The sequence below is a fragment of the Labrus mixtus genome, chromosome 9 (genome assembly GCF_963584025.1).
Source record: "Labrus mixtus chromosome 9, fLabMix1.1, whole genome shotgun sequence".
NCBI lineage: Eukaryota > Metazoa > Chordata > Actinopteri > Labriformes > Labridae > Labrus > Labrus mixtus.
In genome coordinates, this window is record NC_083620.1 from 19,792,836 (window position 1) to 19,814,727 (window position 21,892).

General features: G+C 39.3%; 1 protein-coding gene and 1 pseudogene across 5 annotated transcripts; one reads left to right on the top strand and one right to left on the bottom strand.

Moving 5' to 3' along the window:
• The first annotated feature begins 237 nt into the window (after positions 1–237).
• On the top strand, positions 238–5,980 carry LOC132979882 (extracellular calcium-sensing receptor-like; annotated as a pseudogene).
• Positions 5,981–6,337: 357 nt separating this feature from the next.
• Positions 6,338–20,620, bottom strand: LOC132980540 (extracellular calcium-sensing receptor-like). Of its 5 annotated transcripts, XM_061046742.1 has the most exons (10): positions 20,570–20,620; positions 10,745–10,875; positions 10,212–10,506; positions 9,997–10,083; positions 9,477–9,746; positions 8,910–9,116; positions 8,534–8,803; positions 8,083–8,310; positions 7,872–7,995; positions 6,338–7,777 (listed from the first exon to the last, which is right to left on the bottom strand). In XM_061046742.1, exons 1-10 carry the CDS (start codon positions 20,570–20,572, stop codon positions 6,864–6,866), a joined length of 2,529 nt encoding a protein of 842 aa, XP_060902725.1. In that variant the 5' UTR covers positions 20,573–20,620; the 3' UTR covers positions 6,338–6,863. The 5 variants fall into 5 exon arrangements, with proteins under 5 accessions (XP_060902725.1, XP_060902724.1, XP_060902726.1 ...); XM_061046741.1 differs by lacking the exon at positions 20,570–20,620 and having other exon boundaries at positions 10,745–11,323; XM_061046740.1 differs by lacking the exons at positions 6,338–7,777; positions 7,872–7,995; positions 8,083–8,310; ... (5 more) ...; positions 10,745–10,875; positions 20,570–20,620 and adding exons at positions 14,322–15,289; positions 15,384–15,507; positions 15,595–15,822; ... (4 more) ...; positions 17,740–18,034; positions 18,272–18,715.
• Positions 20,621–21,892: the final 1,272 nt, after the last annotated feature.

Consider the following 21,892-nt stretch of genomic DNA (forward strand, 5'->3'; position numbering starts at 1 on the left):
CATATACTAGCTTCCTACATAAATCAAAATCATTTGCAATAATGCTGTTGATGTTTTTCTCTCACTCTTGAGAGGAGTGATTTGGGCTTATGTGCCAGTGCCATGGTGTTTACTTGTGTGCACAGAGGCTTTAGGTTTATTATAAAAACTCACATTTACAGTTCAACTGTTCAAAGGAGGAGGGGGTTGCTTAACTGGTTCGACATCCTGTTGTTGCAATTTATCTTAGGCTATCTGGTGTTTGAATATATATGCCTGGAATTTCAATGTGTTTCTTTTCTCAACAGGTGGAAAAAAGGTGAAAACATTTCACCTTTAAGTACTACATTAAGAGTTTTTTTTTTTATTTGACTTTTTTATTGCAGCAACTTTCAATATATTTCCTCTGAAAAAACTATCAAGTGTCCAGACCAGCTGCATCCATGTCTTGGTTCTCCTGCCTCTTTATTCTGTGGCCCTCCTCATCTCCATTCCTGCTGCTTATGGGGCTCGGGGGCAGACAGCTGGGGCTCAGGGTTGGTCTGCAGGTTGTTCAGACACTGACTTGTTCTCGGTGGGGTACACCCAGCAATCAGGGTCTGTTCCAGGATGGAGATGTAGTCATCGGTGGGCTCTTCAGTCTCCATTACCAACCTCCAACTATAGAAAATGATTTCACTCAACTGCCACACTACAGACCTTGCACTGGGTAAAACTCTCAACTGTATTATTTACTGTGAAAACTGTGGTATGATGATTTATTAGAGTATACTGTATATATGCTTGCATAATTTGTCTTTTTGATTTTTTTTAAATTGACTGAGCAATCGTGACTTACTAAAAATAATCTCCATGACTGTTGCTCATTTTACCCCTTCTCGTCTGTTATCTCAGTTTAGAGCATGTTCCATTGCAGTACATATATGCTATGGTGTTTGCAGTGGAGGAAATCAATAATAGCACAACACTGCTACAAGGTGTAAAGCTGGGATACAGCATTTTTGATAGCTGTGGCAGACCACCATGGGCTCTACAGGCAGCACTTTCACAGACTGGAGGAGACAGCACAAGCTGCATTTTAAATGATACTTCAGATTACTCTGCAATGTACAGAGAGGGATATGGAGAAATAAGAGGTAGCTTGTTGTGTTTACATATCGCTTCCTGTAACAACTAAATAAAAGTATTAATGAAAAAAAAAAACACAAAGCTTTTTTTAAAGAATGGCAACATATTGTGGTTCTCTAGTTGTCGCTTTACAAACCTCTAATTTTGCCTTTTAATGATGTCAACAGGTAATCATCCTGTTCCCTTGATCATTGGGGGTGCTTCATCTGTAACAGGCCAGATACTCTCCAGGATGCTTGGGCCACTGTCTGCACCTTTGGTAAATTTTGGTTTGGATACTGCATTAACACTGTTATCTGATCTCTTTATTTTCTGGTTGCCCTCTTTTAATATCCTGAGACGAGGCACTGTTTGGTGTTACACTCTCTCACTCTCTCTCTCTGAAAACTTGATTTACTCTATATTGAAAGTTTCCTCCTAAGCAGGAAATAAACTCAATAGCTTTATGAAATGAAGGGAAATGACAGATTGGAAATTCTAATCAGAATATCTTTGATTCAATGTTTCATAAAAGGCCATTTGAGGATCTTTTCATTTGTGTATATTTGGCAACCCCTGTGGACAAGGTGGTATATCTTATCTCTTTACTTATCTTGTTCTGGACATGTGTAAGATTTTTATTTTTATTTACTTTGACTGTATTTTAATAGTCAAAGTATCACTCAGCATGATTGTCAGCTGTGGAAAATGTGAGAAATAGTCAGTTCATGCAAGACTGCTGTTAAATGCCTCGTCTCATACAGCTGTGGTTTCATTCATTTAACAAAACTGTAGCTATAGAAATAGTCAGTCTTTATACAAATGGGTTTATTTTCTTTTTAGCTCTTGAAGCAGCATCAATATCAATTGCGATTTGTTTCCTTATCAGCTAAAAACTCCTAACAGGCTCTTTAAATATAACTAATGATTCAACTTTTTTACTTTCAGATAAGCTACTTGGCAAGTTGCCCCTGTCTGAGTGACAGACTTCAGTTTCCTAATTTCTTCCGGACCATCCCTTCTGACATTTACCAAGCAAGAGCTATAGCACAGCTTGCCATTCGTTTCAACTGGACTTGGATTGGGGCAGTGGTAGCAAACAACGATTACGGACACATGGCAGTAAAGGTGTTTTGTTTCATAGATATTCTTAGCATGTCATCGTTTCAAATATATATACAGTATACGTATCAATAATTCACTTTTTTGTTATTTTAAGTTATTTGAATAAGTTACATGCTTATTATACTTGTCTCTGTCAGGTATTTCAGGAGGAGACTCGGGGGAAAGAGGTGTGTCTGGCATTTGTAGAAACTCTCCAAAGAGAAAAAATTGTGATTGATGCCAGACAAGCAGCACTCACGATTCAGGCCTCAACTGCCAGAGTGATTCTAGTCTTTTCCTGGTATACAGATGTGAGGGAACTATTTCTGCAACTAGCCAAGATTAATGTGAGTGAAATGAACTAAAGTATACTGAATAAAAAATGCACAAGTGGGAAATATATATACTGTATAATGCCAGTGAAAGAGAGTGAGAGATTGTGACTTTTTTTTCTATTTCCAGGTGACTGACAGACAGTTTTTGGCCAGTGAGGCTTGGAGCACCAGTAATGATCTTCTTCAAGATATGGTCACAAGAAAAGTGGCAAATGGTGTTCTTGGCGTTGCCATTCGAAGTTCAACTATGCCTGGATTTCAACAATATCTTTCGAGATTGAACCCAATAAATCGTCCTGGGGATGACTTCTTAAGAGAATTCTGGGAAAAGGAGTTTGGTTGTAGTCTTGAAGCAGCAGATCAATCAGAGTCTCAAGCAAACAGGTTGCTAGTAAAGTATTCTCTTCCACCCTGCAGTGGTACAGAGTCCCTGGAGAGGATACGCCATCCTTTTACTGACATCTCTCAGCTGAGGGTGACTTATAATGTCTACCTTGCTGTTTATGCTGCAGCGCATGCCCTTCATAGCCTTCTCTCATGCCCTGATATGGACAGCTTAATAAAAACTAACACCTCCACCTGCTCTTCTTTAAAACTCATGAAACCCATTAAATCCATAGAGGTAAGCAACGCTATCAGCCTTCCTCTGAGAAAGGGTCTTTACCCTTTAACAATTAATGCTTTTAAAATGAGATGACCAATTTTCATGAAAATGATGACTAAAAATGTAAATGCATTTTTTTAAAAAGACTGTATTACCATTTGTATAATAATAATTTGATCATCTCCTAGGTTTTGCAGCACCTGGAGAATGTAAACTTCACCACACCACAGGGTGAAATATTTTATTTCGAAGGAGCAGATATTCCACCAAAGTATGACCTTGTCAACTGGCAGAAAACCCCTGGGGGGTCACAAAAACTTGTCTTGATTGGTAGTGTGGATGGGTTTGACCTCCATCTTGACGACTCAGCTATTCAGTGGAGCACAGGATCTAATCAGGTTTAATGTGAAAATAATTTCCATTCAGATTTTTTACAAATTTCAATTCAATAAATTGTTGCTTTAGAAAACGTATATTAGTTCATTGAGAACATTAGTTGCCATATTGTTCAGGTGCCTATTTCAGTGTGCAATGAGAGCTGCCCCCCAGGTACCCGAAAGGCCAACAGGAAAGGAGAGCCCCTCTGCTGCTTTGACTGTATCCCATGTGCTGATGGGGAGATAACCAATGAAACTGGTAAGGAAATTTCAATATCAAATATCAGATACTCGTTTCAAATAGCCTCCAAAATGCAGTAAAACTGCTTAAGCTCACTTGCACTTTCTCCCTCTTGGTGTTACTACTGTCTTGTCCCCTCTCTCTTCTTTTTCTTCTTCCAGGTTCTCTTCATTGTGAGCGATGTCCATCTGAGTTCTGGTCCAATGATGAACGAACTGCCTGCATCCTTCGTCAGCTGGACTTCCTTTCCTTTAATGAAACATTGGGCATTACTCTGACTACAACTGCTGCATCCGGTGTTGTGGTGACAACAGCTGTGTTTGTGGTATTTCTTTGCTACCGCAAAACACCCATGGTAAGATCACAGCTTCATGTAATGGAGAATACTCTGTATTTTCCACATCCTTAGTTGTTACAAATTAATCTCAACTCTCTTTTTTAGGTGCGAGCCAACAATTCAGAACTTAGCTTCCTGCTTCTTCTGTCCCTGAAGCTCTGCTTCCTGTGCTCACTGGTGTTCATTGGTCGTCCATCAATCTGGTCCTGTCTGTTCGGGCAGGCAGCATTTGGGATCAGCTTTGTTCTTTGTGTTTCCTGCCTCCAAGTCAAGACCATTGTTGTTTTGGCTGCATTCCGCTCAGCTCGGCCTGGTGCTGGAGCCTTGATTCGGTGGTTTGGTCCTAGCCAACAAAGAGGCAGTGTCTGCCTTCTTACTTGTATACAGGTAATTCAACTTGAACTGTTTATTCAATCTTTAAATTAAGCCCAGTATAGTACATGTTACATCAAATAAATTACTCTCTATTTATATTTAGATTATCATCTGTACCACATGGTTGTCCATCAGTCCTCCAGTGCCTCGACGTGATCTGGGTTTCCAAGGATCAAAGGTCACACTAGAGTGTGCCATGGCCTCTGTGGTGGGCTTCTCTGTGGTTCTTGGCTACATTGGCCTGCTGGCCTGCACCTGCCTCCTCTTGGCTTTTCTTGCTCGTAAACTCCCTGACAACTTCAATGAGGCCAAACTGATCACCTTCAGTATGCTGATATTCTGTGCCGTCTGGGTAGCTTTTGTTCCTGCGTATGTAAGCTCTTCTGGAAAATACACTGTTGCTGTTGAGATATTTGCAATTCTGGCTTCTAGCTATGGTTTACTTTTATGTATTTTTACTCCAAAGTGTTTCATCATAGTTTTTAGGCCTGAGAAAAACACCAAGAAAAACCTAATGACCAGGTAGCACATATACATTATCCATGTTCTTAACTAAGCTAATAAAATGCTACAAATACACTTTACTGTAACTTTTGGGTCCTATTAGTGACCCTCGTCTTTGAATATTTAACAGTCATACTTCAGTCAATTGAATATGAAAATATTAATAGAATTATCTTTAAAAATAAACAATAACCAAGTTACTAATTGCTAAAAGGATATCTGCTATTACATGCCAGAAGGCTCTATCTGTTCTCTCAAAGCAAACTTTTTAGCTTATTTTGAAGGAAACACAAGACACTTTTCCTTGATGAATATTTTGTACTGCTTTCCAATTCGTTGCATTGTCACTGCTTTGAATTTTTTTTCAGATGACACCTGTACAAACCTTATAGTGCTGTTTTAGTCCATTACTGTACATATAGATTGTTTTAGCTGCTTCCCATGCACTGGTGCCATCCCACTTCTACACTTTACCAATGAATGGCATGGAGTGACAAATGCATGTCCTGATTTTGAACAGTCCCTGTTCTGGTTTTAACCAACCAAAACAATACATGGTGCTTGCTACACTGATCTGTCTTTATGTCAATCAGTGTCGTTGCCAAGGCTGTTGCTGTTTTAGCCAATAGAGAAACATCCCTAATGCACAACAAGTCTAGTTCCAAAACTGATTTTTCTGTACATGTGTCAATCAATCTCGGGGTTGTGGCTGTTGTTAAGCTAGCCTACCTTATCATTCAAACAGGACCTTCATAACAACAGGTGAGCTTGCTGTCATCGTGAAAAGATAGTCCGCGTTTTCCAAAGAGCTCCAGGAGAGTTACAGTTTCTTTGATCAAAGTAGTTTCGTTCTATTATAATATGGCACTAGCTAATGCTACATAGCCAGAATTTAGCATTGCATATATGGAAAACAAAAAGGGAATCTCTGAAAACATGTAAGCTAATAGCTAACTACAGTATGATATGTTTGGCAAAGCAATTTGTTACTCAACATGTAGTGAACAACCAACACAAATAAATAATAAATCTTGGCCTCTGCTTCTTCTTCTGATTCTGACTCACTGGCTCAATAGGGTACACCTGATCAGTGCATGTGCAAAAACCTCCTGCTGTTAATTTTGGTATGCATGTTAACAGGTTGAAGCAGCCACACAGTCTGTTTGAACTGTGCTGTTCAGCCACAGTTCATGGGCTTCACGCTGTGAAAATGATCTGTTGTAATACTGCAAGAAGGTACTGATTTGCAGTGATTGCCAAATTTGAGAAGTTCCACTAGGAGAGTGGGACACATCAAGGTTAATCCATCTCTGCATTACTGTTTGATCATGCAAATTAACAACCAACAGTGGCTAGAAAAGATATTGAATCATATTACCTGCAAATTATATTTTATTGTTTTTCTCAGGTCCAAAAATGAACACTCATATCACATGTTGCAGCTGAACACCCAAAATACATTTTGAAAATTATCATTTAAATTGCGTGATTTACTTCATTATTTCACAGCTGTGTTATCTCAAAGTAAAAAGTGGTTGGTGGTAAAATGAATGGGTAAGATGACAATTAGTGTTTGATATGAAGGCATCCCTATACCAGAAGGTATCATACCAGTTGGTAATCCTCACAAACGATTAGAACATTAAAAAAAATAAAAAATAAATATCCAACACATTGATGACATTCCAATTGTTGCTTTCATTTTTTTTAATCAATGGTTTGGTTCAAATTAGAAAATAAAAGTTTGCATTCGTCCAATTTATGACATGAAACATCTGGAAATCCATACATTAACATAATATAGCTTCACCTGATCTAACTTGAATGATTGACTATAGAAGTGCCTTTCTAAAAAAACATCTTATTTTTGTCTAATATAACATTTCAGTATTTATTACATTTACGAATTGGTGTTTGCTCTCCCCATGATAGCTTTTTTTGTGTTCCTCTCTGGTCTCAGCAGGATTATGTAACATTTTGGTCCAAACAGTGCCACCAACAGGCCAAAACTGGAGGCTAGGATGGCAAATATTTCCACAGCATCTGCATATTTGCCTGGTGAGTTGACATAAGCAGGGACAAAGGCCACCCACACAGCACAGAAAATAAGCATACTGAAAGTTATTAGTTTTGCCTCATTGAAGTTGTCAGGAAGATTCCTTGCCAGAAATGCAAGCAGGAAGCTGAGGATTGCCAGAAAGCCAATGTAACCCAATAAGACAACAAAGCCAATGGTGGACCCAACAACACATTCATACACTATCTTGTCATTGTAGTATTTGGTGTTTTTATGTGGAGATGGTGAGGAGATGACAATCCAGACAGTGCAAATTACTGCCTGAATAGAAGTAAGAACCAGGACTGTCCCTCTCTGTTGCATGGTACCAAACCACTTGAGAACAGCTCCACCTCCTGGCTTGGAGGCTTTGAACACGGCAAGAACCACCATAGTTTTCACCAGAATACATGAGACACAAAGCACAAAGATTATGCCAAATGCTGCATGTCTCAACTTGCACGTCCATAATCTGGGGCGGCCGATAAACAGCAGTGAACACAGGAAACATAGTTTAAGTGACACTAGGAGGAGGAAACTCAGTTCTGCATTGTTGGCTCGTACCATGGGTGTGCTGCGATGATGGATGAAGATTACCAGGATGACAGAACAGAGAAATGTGCCCAGCAATGAGGCAGTTGTCAAGAAGATACCCAATGGCTCATGAAAAGAGAGAAACTCTGTCTTCTTAGGCACACAGATGTCATGCTTTGGGCTGGACCAGAAGTCCTCTGGACAACTGGTGCACTCTATGGAGTCTAAAAAAAGGGGAAGTTAGTGAGGTTAATTGTTTTGTAAGAAGAACAATTTTCTAAAAGACAATACAGAAATATATTAAGCATGAAAACCCACCAGTTGTATTGCTGATTTTCCCCTCAGAACAAGGGACACAGTCGAAACAGCATTCAGGTTCCCCTTTCTTTCTGGCCATGCGGGTACCTGGAGGACAGCTCTCACTACATACTGACTGAGGTGGCTGTTGTGAAAAAATACATTTGTGAATATATATTACTCAATCTGGCTTATATTTACAGTCAATGTTATCTGTATAATCAGAAATTACCTTTTTTGTAATAAAGTTCCAGAAGATTTTGTCTTCATCAATTTTAAGTACTTCACCTTTGAAATCAGACCTCTTAACATCACCCACATTTTGAACTTTAATTTTTCCATCAGGGAGCCACAGCCAGTTGATGACATCATAGATTGGTAGGACATCTCCATTCTCATCAAATGAAACTTGATCACCAAATGATGTGGTGAAGTTCACCTTTTGTAAATAATGAACAAGCTACAAATGAAAAAGGGAAACAAAGGGAGTATTAAGGACTGAAACTAAACAAAGGTTTATCCCACTATTCAGTGATGTACAACTTGTCATTTATTTTTATATTTTCATTCTATCTCTATATTTCTATACTAAATAAATAAATAAAACAAAACACAAAACATAGTAACTAATGATTGAGCCTCTATCAATGAAAACAAAGGTAGAGTTTAACGTGATATCACACCTGCCATGGCTCCAAAGTTTGCAAATTGGCACAGCTGTGCCCACTGAAAGGCCCTCTCCCTGGCTCACACTTCATCACATCATCAAGGGCATACGCTAGAGAATACACAGCTTTGTAAATATTGTACTCAGGCCTGAGGTTTGACACATCCAAAAAGTCACTCTCAATATTTTGTATGTCTTCTTCGCCATTGCAGAGTGTTTCCCCAGCTTTCAACCAACCCGGTGAAGCAAATTTACACCGAAATGTGGATTCCCAAAACTGCCTCACCTGAAATGCAGTATATCATAAAATTAATTTGTATTAACAGATATAACGCAAACAAAAGTCTATCAATAACTATTTATTTTAAAACAAATTGTTAGTGAACTCCCACCATGCTTGTTCCAGAGCTGTCATTGTTTACTTTGTCAGGATGTATTTGTATTAAAAACTCCTTCAGTCCTGGTATTTCCCCTCGACGGATGCCAATGCCGAGCGTGCCCTTCAGGTACGGCATGAGTTCGGGTGTCTGAAGCACAGTAGATACTGTCCAGGCTTCACTTGCTATCCACTGTAGGCCTGTCACATTCTGCTTAAGCACCTGTGTGTAGCATTATTTAGAGTTTAGAGACATTAGCACAGAAATGAAAAGAGTCTATTGAAATGTAAAGGAGCAGTCACTTATCAAACATATCATACCATATCTTACTTTTCATGCGTATTGGGATTTTTTTTGCTTTCTAAAAGTGCTCAATGTTGTGAAATTCACAACTGGCTTCCATAGTTTTTTGTAACTTTCCTATATAACCTGATTTCATTTATTCTAATTTTTTATAATTCTTTCAACTGCATGAGATTAGTCCTGTCATAATTGCACAAAAATGTTAAACTAAATTGTTAATCCTTTTATTTTTCGAACATGTAGCATTTTAAATAGTAAATAAAGTATTTTTATTCTAACCTCTGCCATAAGATGTATCATGTGAAACTCCTGTGCAAAAACCATAACCACACGGGCTGTGGATGTCTTCATCACATCAACAATCCTACTAAGTTTAGTTGGGTCACTGTCCCAGGGCAAAACTTCTAAGTAGGCCAGACAACCTCCACTGGATTGAGTCAGATCAGATTGGAAGGATCGAGCAACATGGAGTCCATAGTCATCATCACTGACTAGCAGGCCGACCCAAGTCCAGCTGAAGTGTTGAAGAATCTGTATCATTGCACGCACCTAATACAACATATTGTATTAGACCAGTAAACTCATTTAAATGACATACACAATAAACAGAAATTGTGGTGATACACATAAATTATTAATTTAATATAACTGAATACGTATCCTTCACACTAAAATCATACATGTGAAAAAAAGATTGAGTAAAATTTGTCTCATGTTATTTGTCATGTCTGTTTCTACAAGCTTGCTGTGAATGAAACTGACAAATATTGCAATTCTCATTGCGGTAAAAAGGATTCACCTGGAAAGCATCACTTGGGATTGTTCTAAAGAAGGATGGGAACCGTTGCCGATGACTAAGGCAGGAGCAAGTGGAAAAATAACTCACCTATAAAGGAACATACAGTTTTTCCAGATAATCATATATTAAGAATATCTCACTTCAAAATAATGCATTGACATTAGACATTAAATAAACATACTTAAAACCCCCCCAAAAAAGACAGAAAAACTTACAATAGGCATTTTGTATAAACCCAGCACATTGGAAGTGGCAATGGAAAATGTAGAGGCAGAATCACCAACTATCCCCATGACTGGAGGGGTCCCTAAACAGTTCTCCTCAAACACATAATGCTCTTCTCTGCCACTGGCAAGTGATAATCCACCACTGAATCCAATGATAAGTGCACCACAGTTGTCATACAGACTGTATCCTAGAGTCACATTAGGTAACAGAACAGAGCTCCTGTTGATCTCATCAATAGCAAAGGCCATGGTCATTGCATGCCTGAACCCTAGAGTGTTAAACCTAACACACACAGTATAAAGATTAAAAAACAGAAATAAATAAATAATAACCAGAGTATTCAAAGTAAATATTGCAAGAACTAGCTGGATATTTATCAAAAAGCACTATGATGATAACATATTACAATTTCAATGTTATACTTTAAACACGTTTTACAGCACTGTCCGTATATTGATACAATAATCAAACAACACAATTAATACAGATGCTTTCCGTCTGCTATGTTTGTGAAACCTACCGTTTGCAGATGGGCCATTGTGGCTCTGAGGTGTAAGTCCACTCAGGGAAAACAGAGGAATAGTGCACCTCAAACAGCCCACCAAGAACCACATCTCCAGGCTTGTGCATTTCATTAAGTTGAAACTTTTTCTGTAATTTACAAGATAAAGAAAAAGAGTTAGATGCAGAGTGGAAGGAGAAGAGGGACAAATAAACCAAGATAAAAAAATATGTGTTAAGAAAATCTCCCATATCTGCCCTCCTCCCTTTACAACTGGTTCCCTTCTTCATACAGAGTTATCTTTATATGCAGGGCATTTAATTCCAATGCACACTATCCTTTATTGTTCAATTCCTTATAACACCAGCCATCTGGGTGTTGGATATGGGGGCAGGGCATTAAAACACATAACAAATTATGTGCTGTGGCAAACAGGTAGAATTGAGGAGGGCCTAAAACCACCTGGCAAACAACTAAAACACACCCCCCATCTCAGTCAACCCAGCCACAAATAATGAATTATGCTAATGTGTGTTTAACTCTTAGCCTTGTTGAAACAAAACAGATGAGTTACAAAATAAATCCTTCATTGCACATTTTTTTTTAATACAAATGAACAATAATAATAATAATAATGATAATAATAATAATAATTTAGACTTTTATATATAGCGCTTTTATAAATAAGATGTTTCTCAGATGGAAAAAGGCTGTTTTGGTGATGTGTTGATGTGTTGGTCTAAGGACAGGGTTTGATCAAAGATGACACCGAGGTTACAGATGTGGGGGGAAGGGAGCACTGTGGATCCATTGATGGAAAGGGATAAGTTGTTGGTGGATTTGGTGATGCATTTGATGCAGATGATGATGACTTCTGATTTGGTCGCAATTGAGTTTGAGAAAGTTGATTTGAAGCCAGGATTTTATTTCTATGATGAAGTCAGTGAGGATGGAGTGAGTGACAGGAGTCATGGATTTGGCAAAGCGTTCAAACTGAATTCCATGGCGGTGGATTATGTGACCCAGGGGGAGCATGTACATGATGAAGAGGAGGGGTCCAACAACTGAACCTTGGGGAACATCTTGGGAGAGAGGAGCAGTGGGAGATTTGCATTGGTTTATGTTGATGAACTGATATCTGTCAGAGAGGTCTGATTTGAGCCAGGAGAGAGCAGTGCCGGTGATGTTGAAAGTGGTTTCAAAGTGGGAGAGAATGATGGAATGGTTGATGGTGTCGAATGCTGCGCTTAGGTCAAGTAGGATGAGGATGTTGAGGTTGGAGGGTGGTTCATAAAGGTTATAGGCAGAGAGCTGGACTTCGAGTTGAGAAGCGACAGCATGTTCCAGTAGTTTTGAAAGAAATGGGAGGTTGAAGATGGGTCTGTGGTTGTTTTGGATGTCGGGATCAAGTCCAGGTTTTTTCAAAATGGCTGTGACAGCAAGTTTTAGGGATAGTGAGACGATGCCAGTGGAAAGGGAGGAGTTTACTGTTGAGATAATGAGTGGGGATAGGCTGGGAAGGCAGGCCTTGACAAAGGGATAGGGTCCAGAAGGCAGGTGGCAGTTTTCAATCCCATCATGAGGTCTGAGAGCTCTGTAGGGGGAGACAGGGGACAACTGAGACAGGGCCTTACAGGTTAAGGGGGGCAGCTGAAAGGAGGGGCCAGGTTGTTGTAGATGGTCTATATTTCTGTTTGGAAGAATGACAGAAAGGAGGTGTATTTGTTGCTGTGAAGGAATAGGAACAGTCCAGATGGTTGAGAAGTTTGTTTATTGTGGAGAATAATGCTTTGGGGCTTCTGGAGCCAGACTGGTATGAGTTGAGAGTAGTAGATGGATCAGGTGTGGAAGAGGGCATCTTTGTGTTGTTGGAGGTGGTCTTTGTAGGCTTGGGGGTGTACGGTGGGTGCTGTTTTGTTGTGTAGTCTATCCAATTAAAGTGAACCAAGAAGCAGAGTGGGCGAGTAACATTATTACTGTAACTAAGTCTTTTGAAGTTCGTTTTCAGGCTGTCTGGAAATTTTCAGGAAATTTTCAAGAGTGCATGAGTGAAAAGTGTAAAAATGTGAGCTTTCTACAAGGAACTCGTGATGATCTTTCTTTCATGCATATATTTATAAGTCATAGATCTGAATAACACATGAATATGCTTTATTTCTGATTAGACAAAGTACACAGTTGTAAGCAGCAAAAATGACTTCAGGGAGATTTCCGTGCCCTCCATAGCACAGAGACAGCACTGGTAAAAAATCACCAATGACCTCCTCATGGCAGCTGACTCCGGACTTCTAACCATCCTCATCCTCCTTGATCTAAGTGCAGCCTTCGACACCATCTCCCATCACACACTCCTTGACAGACTTGCCTCCATTGGAATCACTGACACACCCTTGCACTGTTTTTCATCCTATCTCTCTGGTCGCACTCAGTTCACTCAACTCGGAACCTTCAAATCCCAGCCATTTCCAGTCACTACCGGTGTTCCTCAGGGTTCTGTCCTGGGCCCCCTTCTGTTCATCATCTATCTCCTTCCTCTTGGCCGTATCTTCCGTAAGTATAACATCCAGTTCCATTGCTATGCGGATGACACCCAGCTCTATCTGTCCACTAAACCCACCTCCTCCCTCCCGCCCACTTCCCTGACTGATTGCCTGCAACTAATAAAATCCTGGTTCACCTGCAACTTCCTCAAATTAAACAGTGACAAAACCGAGCTTCTCCTCTCCTCACCAAATCAACAATCTCCAAACTCGACAGTTTTTCTCTGGCTATTGAACACTCCTCAGTTTCTCCCTCCCCTCAGGTTAAGAGTCTGGGTGTCATCCTAGACAGCACACTATCATTCCAAGCTCACATCAATAATGTCACCCGGTCTGCTTATTTCCATCTACGTAACATTAATCGCCTCCGCCCGTCCCTCACTACCAGCAGTACTGCCATCCTCATCAACACCCTGGTTACATCCCGCATTGACAACTGCAACTCCCTTCTCTTTGGTCTCCCTCTCAAGTCCATCCATAAACTTCAACTGGTCCAGAACTCTGCCGCTCGCATCATCACCAGAACGCCCTCTGTTAATCACATCACCCCTGTCCTACAACAGCTTCATTGGCACCCGGTTAAACATCGCATCACCTTCAAAATTCTGCTTCTCGCCTTCAAAGCCATCCACAACCTCGCTCCGCTTTACCTCTCTGAACTCCTGCATATCAATACACCTACTCACACTCTCAGGTCTTCTTCTTCCATTCAACTCATTGCACCACCCGCCCGCCTGTCCACCATGGGGTCCAGGGCCTTCAGCCGCTCTGCCCCCCACCTCTGGAACTCCCTCCCACCACAAATCCGTAATATCAACTCTCTCTCCATTTTCAAATCTCATCTCAAAACACATCTTTTTAAACTGCCATATTCTGTCTGATCATTCTCCACCCGTTCCCATAACTCCTTTACATCCTGTACATTGGTGTTTTTTGTGTTTCTTAATGTTAATTTTATCGTTGTGTTGTTACTTTGTTGTTTTTATCTTTGCTCTGTAAGGTGACCTTGAGAGTTTTGAAAGGCGCCTTTAAATAAAAACAATATTATTATTTCTACTGAACAAATGCAACATACAAACTGGTTAAGACCACATGAAAGTTTGCTACTTTGACAAATTGGTGGTTTCTCTCCCGATTATTGCTTTTTTTGTGTTCCTCTCTGGTCTCAGCAGGATTATGTAACATTTGGGTCCAAACAGTGCCACCAACAGGCCAAAACTGGAGGCCAGGATGGCAAATATTTCCACTGCATCTGCATATTTGCCTGGTGAGTTGACATAAGCAGGGACAAAGGCCACCCACACAGCACAGAAAATAAGCATACTGAAAGTGATGAGTTTGGCCTCATTGAAGTTGTCAGGAAGATTCCTTGCCAGAAATGCAAGCAGGAAGCTGATGATTGCCAGAAAGCCAATGTAACCCAATAAGACAACAAAGCCAATGGTGGACCCAACAACACATTCATACACTATCTTGTCATTGTAGTATTTGGTGTTTTTATGTGGAGATGGTGAGGAGATGACAATCCAGACAGTGCAAATTACTGCCTGAATAGAAGTAAGAACCAGGACTGTCCCTCTCTGTTGCATGGCACCAAACCACTTGAGAACAGCTCCACCTCCTGGCTTGGAGGCTTTGAACACAGCAAGAACCACCATAGTTTTCACCAGAATACATGAGACACAAAGCACAAAGATTATGCCAAATGCTGCATGTCTCAATTTGCACGTCCATAATCTGGGGCGGCCGATAAACAGCAGTGAACACAGGAAACATAGTTTAAGTGACACTAGGAGGAGGAAACTCAGCTCTGTATTGTTGGCTCGTACCATGGGTGTGCTGCGATGATGGATGAAGATTACCAGGATGACAGAACAGAGAAATGTGCCCAGCAATGAGGCAGTTGTCAAGCAGATACCCAACGGCTCATGAAAAGAGAGAAACTCTGTCTTCTTAGGCACACAGATGTCATGCTTTGGGCTGGACCAGAAGTCCTCTGGACAACTGGTGCACTCTATGGAGTCTGAAAAAAGGGGAAGTTAGTGAGGTTTATTGTTTTGTAAAAAGAACAATTTTCTAATAGACAATACAGAAATATATTAAGCATGAAAACCCACCAGTTGTATTGCTGATTTTCCCCTCAGAACAAGGGACACAGTCGAAACAGCATTCAGGTTCCCCTTTCTTTCTGGCCATGCGGGTACCTGGAGGACAGCTCTCACTACATACTGACTGAGGTGGCTGTTGTGAAAAAATACATTTGTGAATATATATTACTCAATCTGGCTTATATTTGCAGGCAATGTTATCTGGATAATCAGAAATTACCTTTTTTGTAATAAAGTTCCAGAAGATTTTGTCTTCATCAATTTGAAGTACTTCACCTTTGAAATCAGACCTCTTAACATCACCCACATTTTGAACTTTAATTTTTCCATCAGGGAGGAACAGCCAATTGATGACATCATAGATTGGTAGGACATCTCCATTCTCATCAAATGAAACTTGATCACCAAATGATGTGGTGAAGTTGACCTTTTGTAAATAATGAACAAGCTACAAATGAAAAAGGGAAACAAAGGGAGTATTAAGGACTGAAACTAAACAAAGGTTTATCCCACTATTCAGTGATGTACAACTTGTCATTTATTTTCATCTTTTCATTCTATCTCTATATTTCTCTACAAAATATATAAATAAAACAAAACACAAAACATAGTAACTAATTATTGAGCATCTATCAATGAAAACAAAGGTAGAGTTTAAAGTGATATCACACCTGCCATGGCTCCAAAGTTTGCAAATTGGCACAGCTGTGCCCACTGAAGGGCCCTCTCCCTGGCTCACACTTCATCACATCATCAAGGGCATACGCTAGTGAATACACAGCTTTGTAAATATTGTACTCAGGCCTGAGGTTTGACACATCCAAAAAATCGCTCTCAACATTTCGTATGTCTTCCTTTCCATTGCAGAGTGTTTCCCCAGCTTTCAGCCAACCCGGTGAAACAAATTTACACCGAAATGTGGATTCCCAAAACTGCCTCACCTGAAATGCATTATATCTTAAAATTAATTTGTATTAACAGATATAACGCAAATAAAAGTCAATCAATAACTTTTTATTTTAAAACAAATTGTTAGTGAACTCCCACCATGCTTGTTCCAGAGCTGTCATTGTTTACTTTGTCAGGATGTATTTGTATTAAAAACTCCTTCAGTCCTGGTAATTCCCCTCGACGGATGCCAATGCCGAGCGTGCCCTTCAGGTACGGCATGAGTTCAGGTGTCTGAAGCACAGTAGATGCTGTCCAGGCTTCACTTGCTATCCACTGTAGGCCTGTCACATTCTGCCTAAGCACCTGTGTGTAGCATTATTTAGAGTTTAGAGACATTAGCACAGATATTAAAAGAGACTATTGAAATGTAAAGGAGCAGTCACTTATCAAACATGTAATATCATATCTCACTTTTCATGCGTATTGGTTTTTGTTTTCCTTTCTGAAAGTGCTCAATGTTGTGAAATTCACAACTGGCTTCCATAGTATTTTGTAACTTTCCTATATAACCTGATACATTTATTCTAATTATTCAAGTTTTTTATAATTCTTTCAACTGCATGAGATTAATCCTCTCATAATTGCACAAAAATGTTAAACTAAATTGTTAATCCTTTTATTTTTCGAACACTTAGCATTTTAAATAGTATATAAAGTATTTTTATTCTAACCTCTGCCATAAGATGTATCATGTGAAACTCCTGTGCAAAAACCATAACCACACGGGCTGTGGATGTCTTCATCACATCAACAATCCTACTAAGTTTAAGTGGGTCACTATCCCAGGGCAAAACTTCTAAGTAGGCCAGACAGCCTCCACTGGATAGAGTCAGATCAGATTGGAAGGATCGAGCAACATGGAGTCCATAATCATCATCACTGACTAGCAGGCCGACCCAAGTCCAGCTGAAGTGTTGAAGAATCTGTATCATTGCACGCACCTAATACAACATATTGTATTAGACCAGTAAACTCATTTAAATGACATACATAATAAACAGAAATTGTGGTGATACACATAAATTATTAATTTAATATAACTGAATACGTATCCTTCACACTAAAATCATACATGTGAAAAAAAGATTGAGTAAAATTTGTCTCATGTTATTTGTCATGTCAGTTTCTACAAGCTTACTCTGAATGAAACTGACAAATATTTCAATTTTCATTGCGGTAAAAAGGATTCACCTGGAAAGCATCACTTGGGATTGTTCTAAAGAAGGATGGGAACCGTTGTCGATGACTAAGGCAGGAACAAGTGGAAAAATAACTCACCTATAAAGGAACATACAGTGTTTGACATCCATTTAAGATAATCATATATTAAGAATACCTCATTTCAAAATAATGCATTGACTTCAGACATCCTTAAAGCCCCCCCCCCCCCAAAAAAAAAGACAGAAAAACTTACAATAGGCATTTTGTATAATCCCAGCACATTGGAAGTGGCAATGGTAAATGTAGAGGCAGAATCACCAACTATCCCCATGACTGGAGGGGTCCCTAAACAGTTCTCCTCAAACACATAGTGCTTTTCTCTGCCACTGGCAAGTGATAGTCCACCACTGAATCCAATGATAAGTGCACCACAGTTGTCATACAGACTGTATCCTAGAGTCACATTAGGTAACAGAACAGAGCTCCTGTTGATCTCATCAATAGCAAAGGCCATGGTCATTGCATGCCTGAACCCTATAGTGTCAAACCTAACACACACAGTATAAAGATTAAAAACGAAAATAAATAAATAATAACCAGAGTATTCAAAGTAAATATTGCAAGAACTAGCTGGATATTTATCAAAAAGCACTATGATGATAACATATTACAATTTCAATGTTATACTTTAAACACGTTTTACAGCACTGTCCTTATATTGATACAATAATCAAACAACACAATTAACACAGATGCTTTCCGTCTGCTATGTTTGTGAAACCTACCGTTTGCAGATGGGCCATTGTGGCTCTGAGGTGTATGTCCACTCAGGGAAAACAGAGGAATAGTGCACCTCAAACAGCCCACCAAGAACCACATCTCCAGGCATGTGCAATTCATTAAGTTGAAACTTTCTCTGTAATTTACAAGATAAAGAAAAAGAGTTAGATACAGAGTGGAAGGAGAAGAGGGACAAATAAACCAAGATAAAAAAATATGTGTTAAGAAAAGCTCCCATATCTGCCCTCCTCCCTTTACAACTGGTTCCCTTCTTCATACAGAGTTATCTTTATATGCAGGGCATTTAATCCCAATGCACACTATCCTTTATTGTTCAAGTCTTTATAACACCAGCCATCTGGGTGTTGGATATGGGGGCAGGACATTAAAACACACAACAAATTGTGTGCTGTGGCAAACAGGTAGAATTGAGGATGGCCTAAAACCACCTGGCAAACCACTAAAACATGCTCACCTGTCAGTCAACTCAGCCACAAATGATAAATTATGCTAATGTATGTTCAACTCTTAGCCTTAGTCACATAAAACCAATTTCTTACAAAAAAATTCATCACACAGCAAAGTTTTTTAATACAAATAAAGAAGTGAGTTTTTGACCAAAAAACTGTTTTTTTAACCAGGCTGCAAACATGTTTTTATTCTCCCATTAAAAAATGGGCATTTCAAGATGGAGATGTAATGCAGATTCTTTGGTTTTTGGAGCCTGCCTCAAGTGGACACTCAGGGAACTGTAGCTTTTTCCTCTTCCATATTGGCTTCATTTTTCAACACCAAAGGTTGCCACTTGTTTTTTAGCTTGAGAAACTGCCTGGAAAGTAATAGATATAGATGGTAATAGATGATGTCAAAGAAAAAATTGGAAAAGCGCATTCTTTTTTTTAAACACCCAAAACAAATAGATTAACATCAAGTAAATCACTTTTTTCAAAACTAAGTTCAGGGAATGCTTCAATGTCCATTGTTGAACAGGGTCTAAGTTTCCTTATTTCAGATACAGGTTTTGCTTTTTTATAGCGATGGTGCAAAGCTAGCTTGGTGTAGCTGTCCTGGACTAAAGTTGTAGTGAGAGTCAATTTGGACAAAGGTGGTCTTATATAATATTATCTTTACCCAGAATATTATATTATTGCATGTCTCCTGCTGGCTAGCTAGGCTAGTGATAATGCTAGTGTTAGCTTAGTAAGATAGTTGGAGCTTTAAATCCTGTCAACAAAAAATGATACCAAAGCTTTCAGCATGAATGGTCCCTAAAATTGATGGTTCTTGTTGTCTTGAAATTAAAAAAGGCCTTGAAAGGCCTTAATTGTTGTATTAGCTTTGTATTTGTTATATGTTGTGAATATTTATGCTTAATGTGTGACTTATTTAAGGCTGGTGGTTACTGTTTCAACTGATTTGAGATAAACAGGTCATAGATCTGAATAAAACAAGAGTATGCTTTATTTCTGATTAGACAAAGTAGACAGTTGAAAGCAGCAAAACTGACTTCAGGGAGATTTCTACTGAACAAATGCAACATACAAACTGGTTCAGACCACATGAAAGTTTAACAGTTGCTACTTTGACAAATTGGTGTTTGCTCTCCCCATGATCGTTTTTTTTGTGTTCCTCTCTGGTCTCAGCAGGATTATGTAACATTTGGGTCCAAACAGTGCCACCAACAGACCAAAACTGGAGGCCAGAATGGCAAATATTTCCACTGCATCTGCATATTTGCCTGGTGAGTTGACATAAGCAGGGACAAAGGCCACCCACACAGCACAGAAAATAAGCATACTGAAAGTTATTAGTTTTGCCTCATTGAAGTTGTCAGGAAGATTCCTTGCCAGAAATGCAAGCAGGAAGCTGATGATTGCCAGAAAGCCAATGTAACCCAATAAGACAACAAAGCCAATGGTGGACCCAACAACACATTCATACACTATCTTGTCATTGTAGTATTTGGTGTTTTTATGTGGAGATGGTGAGGAGATGACAATCCAGACGGTGCAAATTACTGCCTGAATACAAGTAAGAACCAGGACTGTCCCTCTCTGTTGCATGGCACTAAACCACTTGAGAACAGCACCACCTCCTGGCTTGGAGGCTTTGAACACAGCAAGAACCACCATAGTTTTCACCAGAATACATGAGACACAAAGCACAAAGATTATGCCAAATGCTGCATGTCTCAACTTGCACGTCCATAATCTGGGGCGGCCGATAAACAGAAGTGAACACAGGAAACATAGTTTAAGTGAAACTAGGAGGAGGAAACTCAGTTCTGCATTGTTGGCTCGTACCATGGGTGTGCTGCGATGATGGATGAAGATTACCAGGACGACAGAACAGAGAAATGTGCCCAGCAATGAGGCAGTTGTCAAGCAGATACCCAACGGCTCATGAAAAGAGAGAAACTCTGTCTTCTTAGGCACACATCGGTCATGTTTTGGGCTGGACCAGAAGTCCTCTGGACAACTGGTGCACTCTATGGAGTCTAAAAAAAGGGGAAGTTAGTGAGGTTAATTGTTTTGTAAGAAGAACAATTTTCTAAAAGACAATACAGAAATATATTAAGCATGAAAACCCACCAGTTGTATTGCTGATTTTCCCCTCAGAACAAGGGACACAGTCGAAACAGCATTCAGGTTCCCCTTTCTTTCTGGCCATGCGGGTACCTGGAGGACAGCTCTCACTACATACTGACTGAGGTGGCTGTTATGAAAAAATACATTTGTGAATGTATATTACTCCATCTGGCTTATATTTGCAGTCAATGTTATCTGGATAATCAGAAATTACCTTTTTTGTAATAAAGTTCCAGAAGATTTTGTCTTCATCAATTTGAACAACTTCACCTTTGAAATCAGACCTCTTAACATCACCCACATTTTGAACTTTAATTTTTCCATCAGGGAGCCACAGCCAATTGATGACATCATAGATTGGTAGGGCATCTCCATTCTCATCAAATGAAACTTGATCACCAAATGATGTGGTGAAGTTGACCTTTTGTAAATAATGAACAAGCTACAAATGAAAAAGGGAAACAAAGGGAGTATTAAGGACTGAAACTAAACAAAGGTTTATCCCACTATTCAGTGATGTACAACTTGTCATTTATTTTTATATTTTCATTCTATCTCTATATTTCTATACAAAATAAATAAATAAAACAAAACACAAAACATAGTAACTAATTATTGAGCATCTATCAATGAAAACAAAGGTAGAGTTTAAAGTGATATCACACCTGCCATGGCTCCAAAGTTTGCAAATTGGCACAGCTGTGCCCACTGAAAGGCCCTCTCCCTGGCTCACACTTCATCACATCATCAAGGGCATACGCTAGAGAATACACAGCTTTGTAAATATTGTACTCAGGCCTGAGGTTTGACACATCCAAAAAATCACTCTCAACATTTTGTATGTCTTCTTCGCCATTGCAGAGTGTTTCCCCAGCTTTCAGCCAACCCGGTGAAGCAAATTTACACCGAAATGTGGATTCCCAAAACTGCCTCACCTGAAATGAAGTATATCATAAAATTAATTTGTATTAACAGAGATAATAAAAATAATTGTTTAAGTTTATCAATAACTTTTTATTTTAAACCAAATTGTTAAAG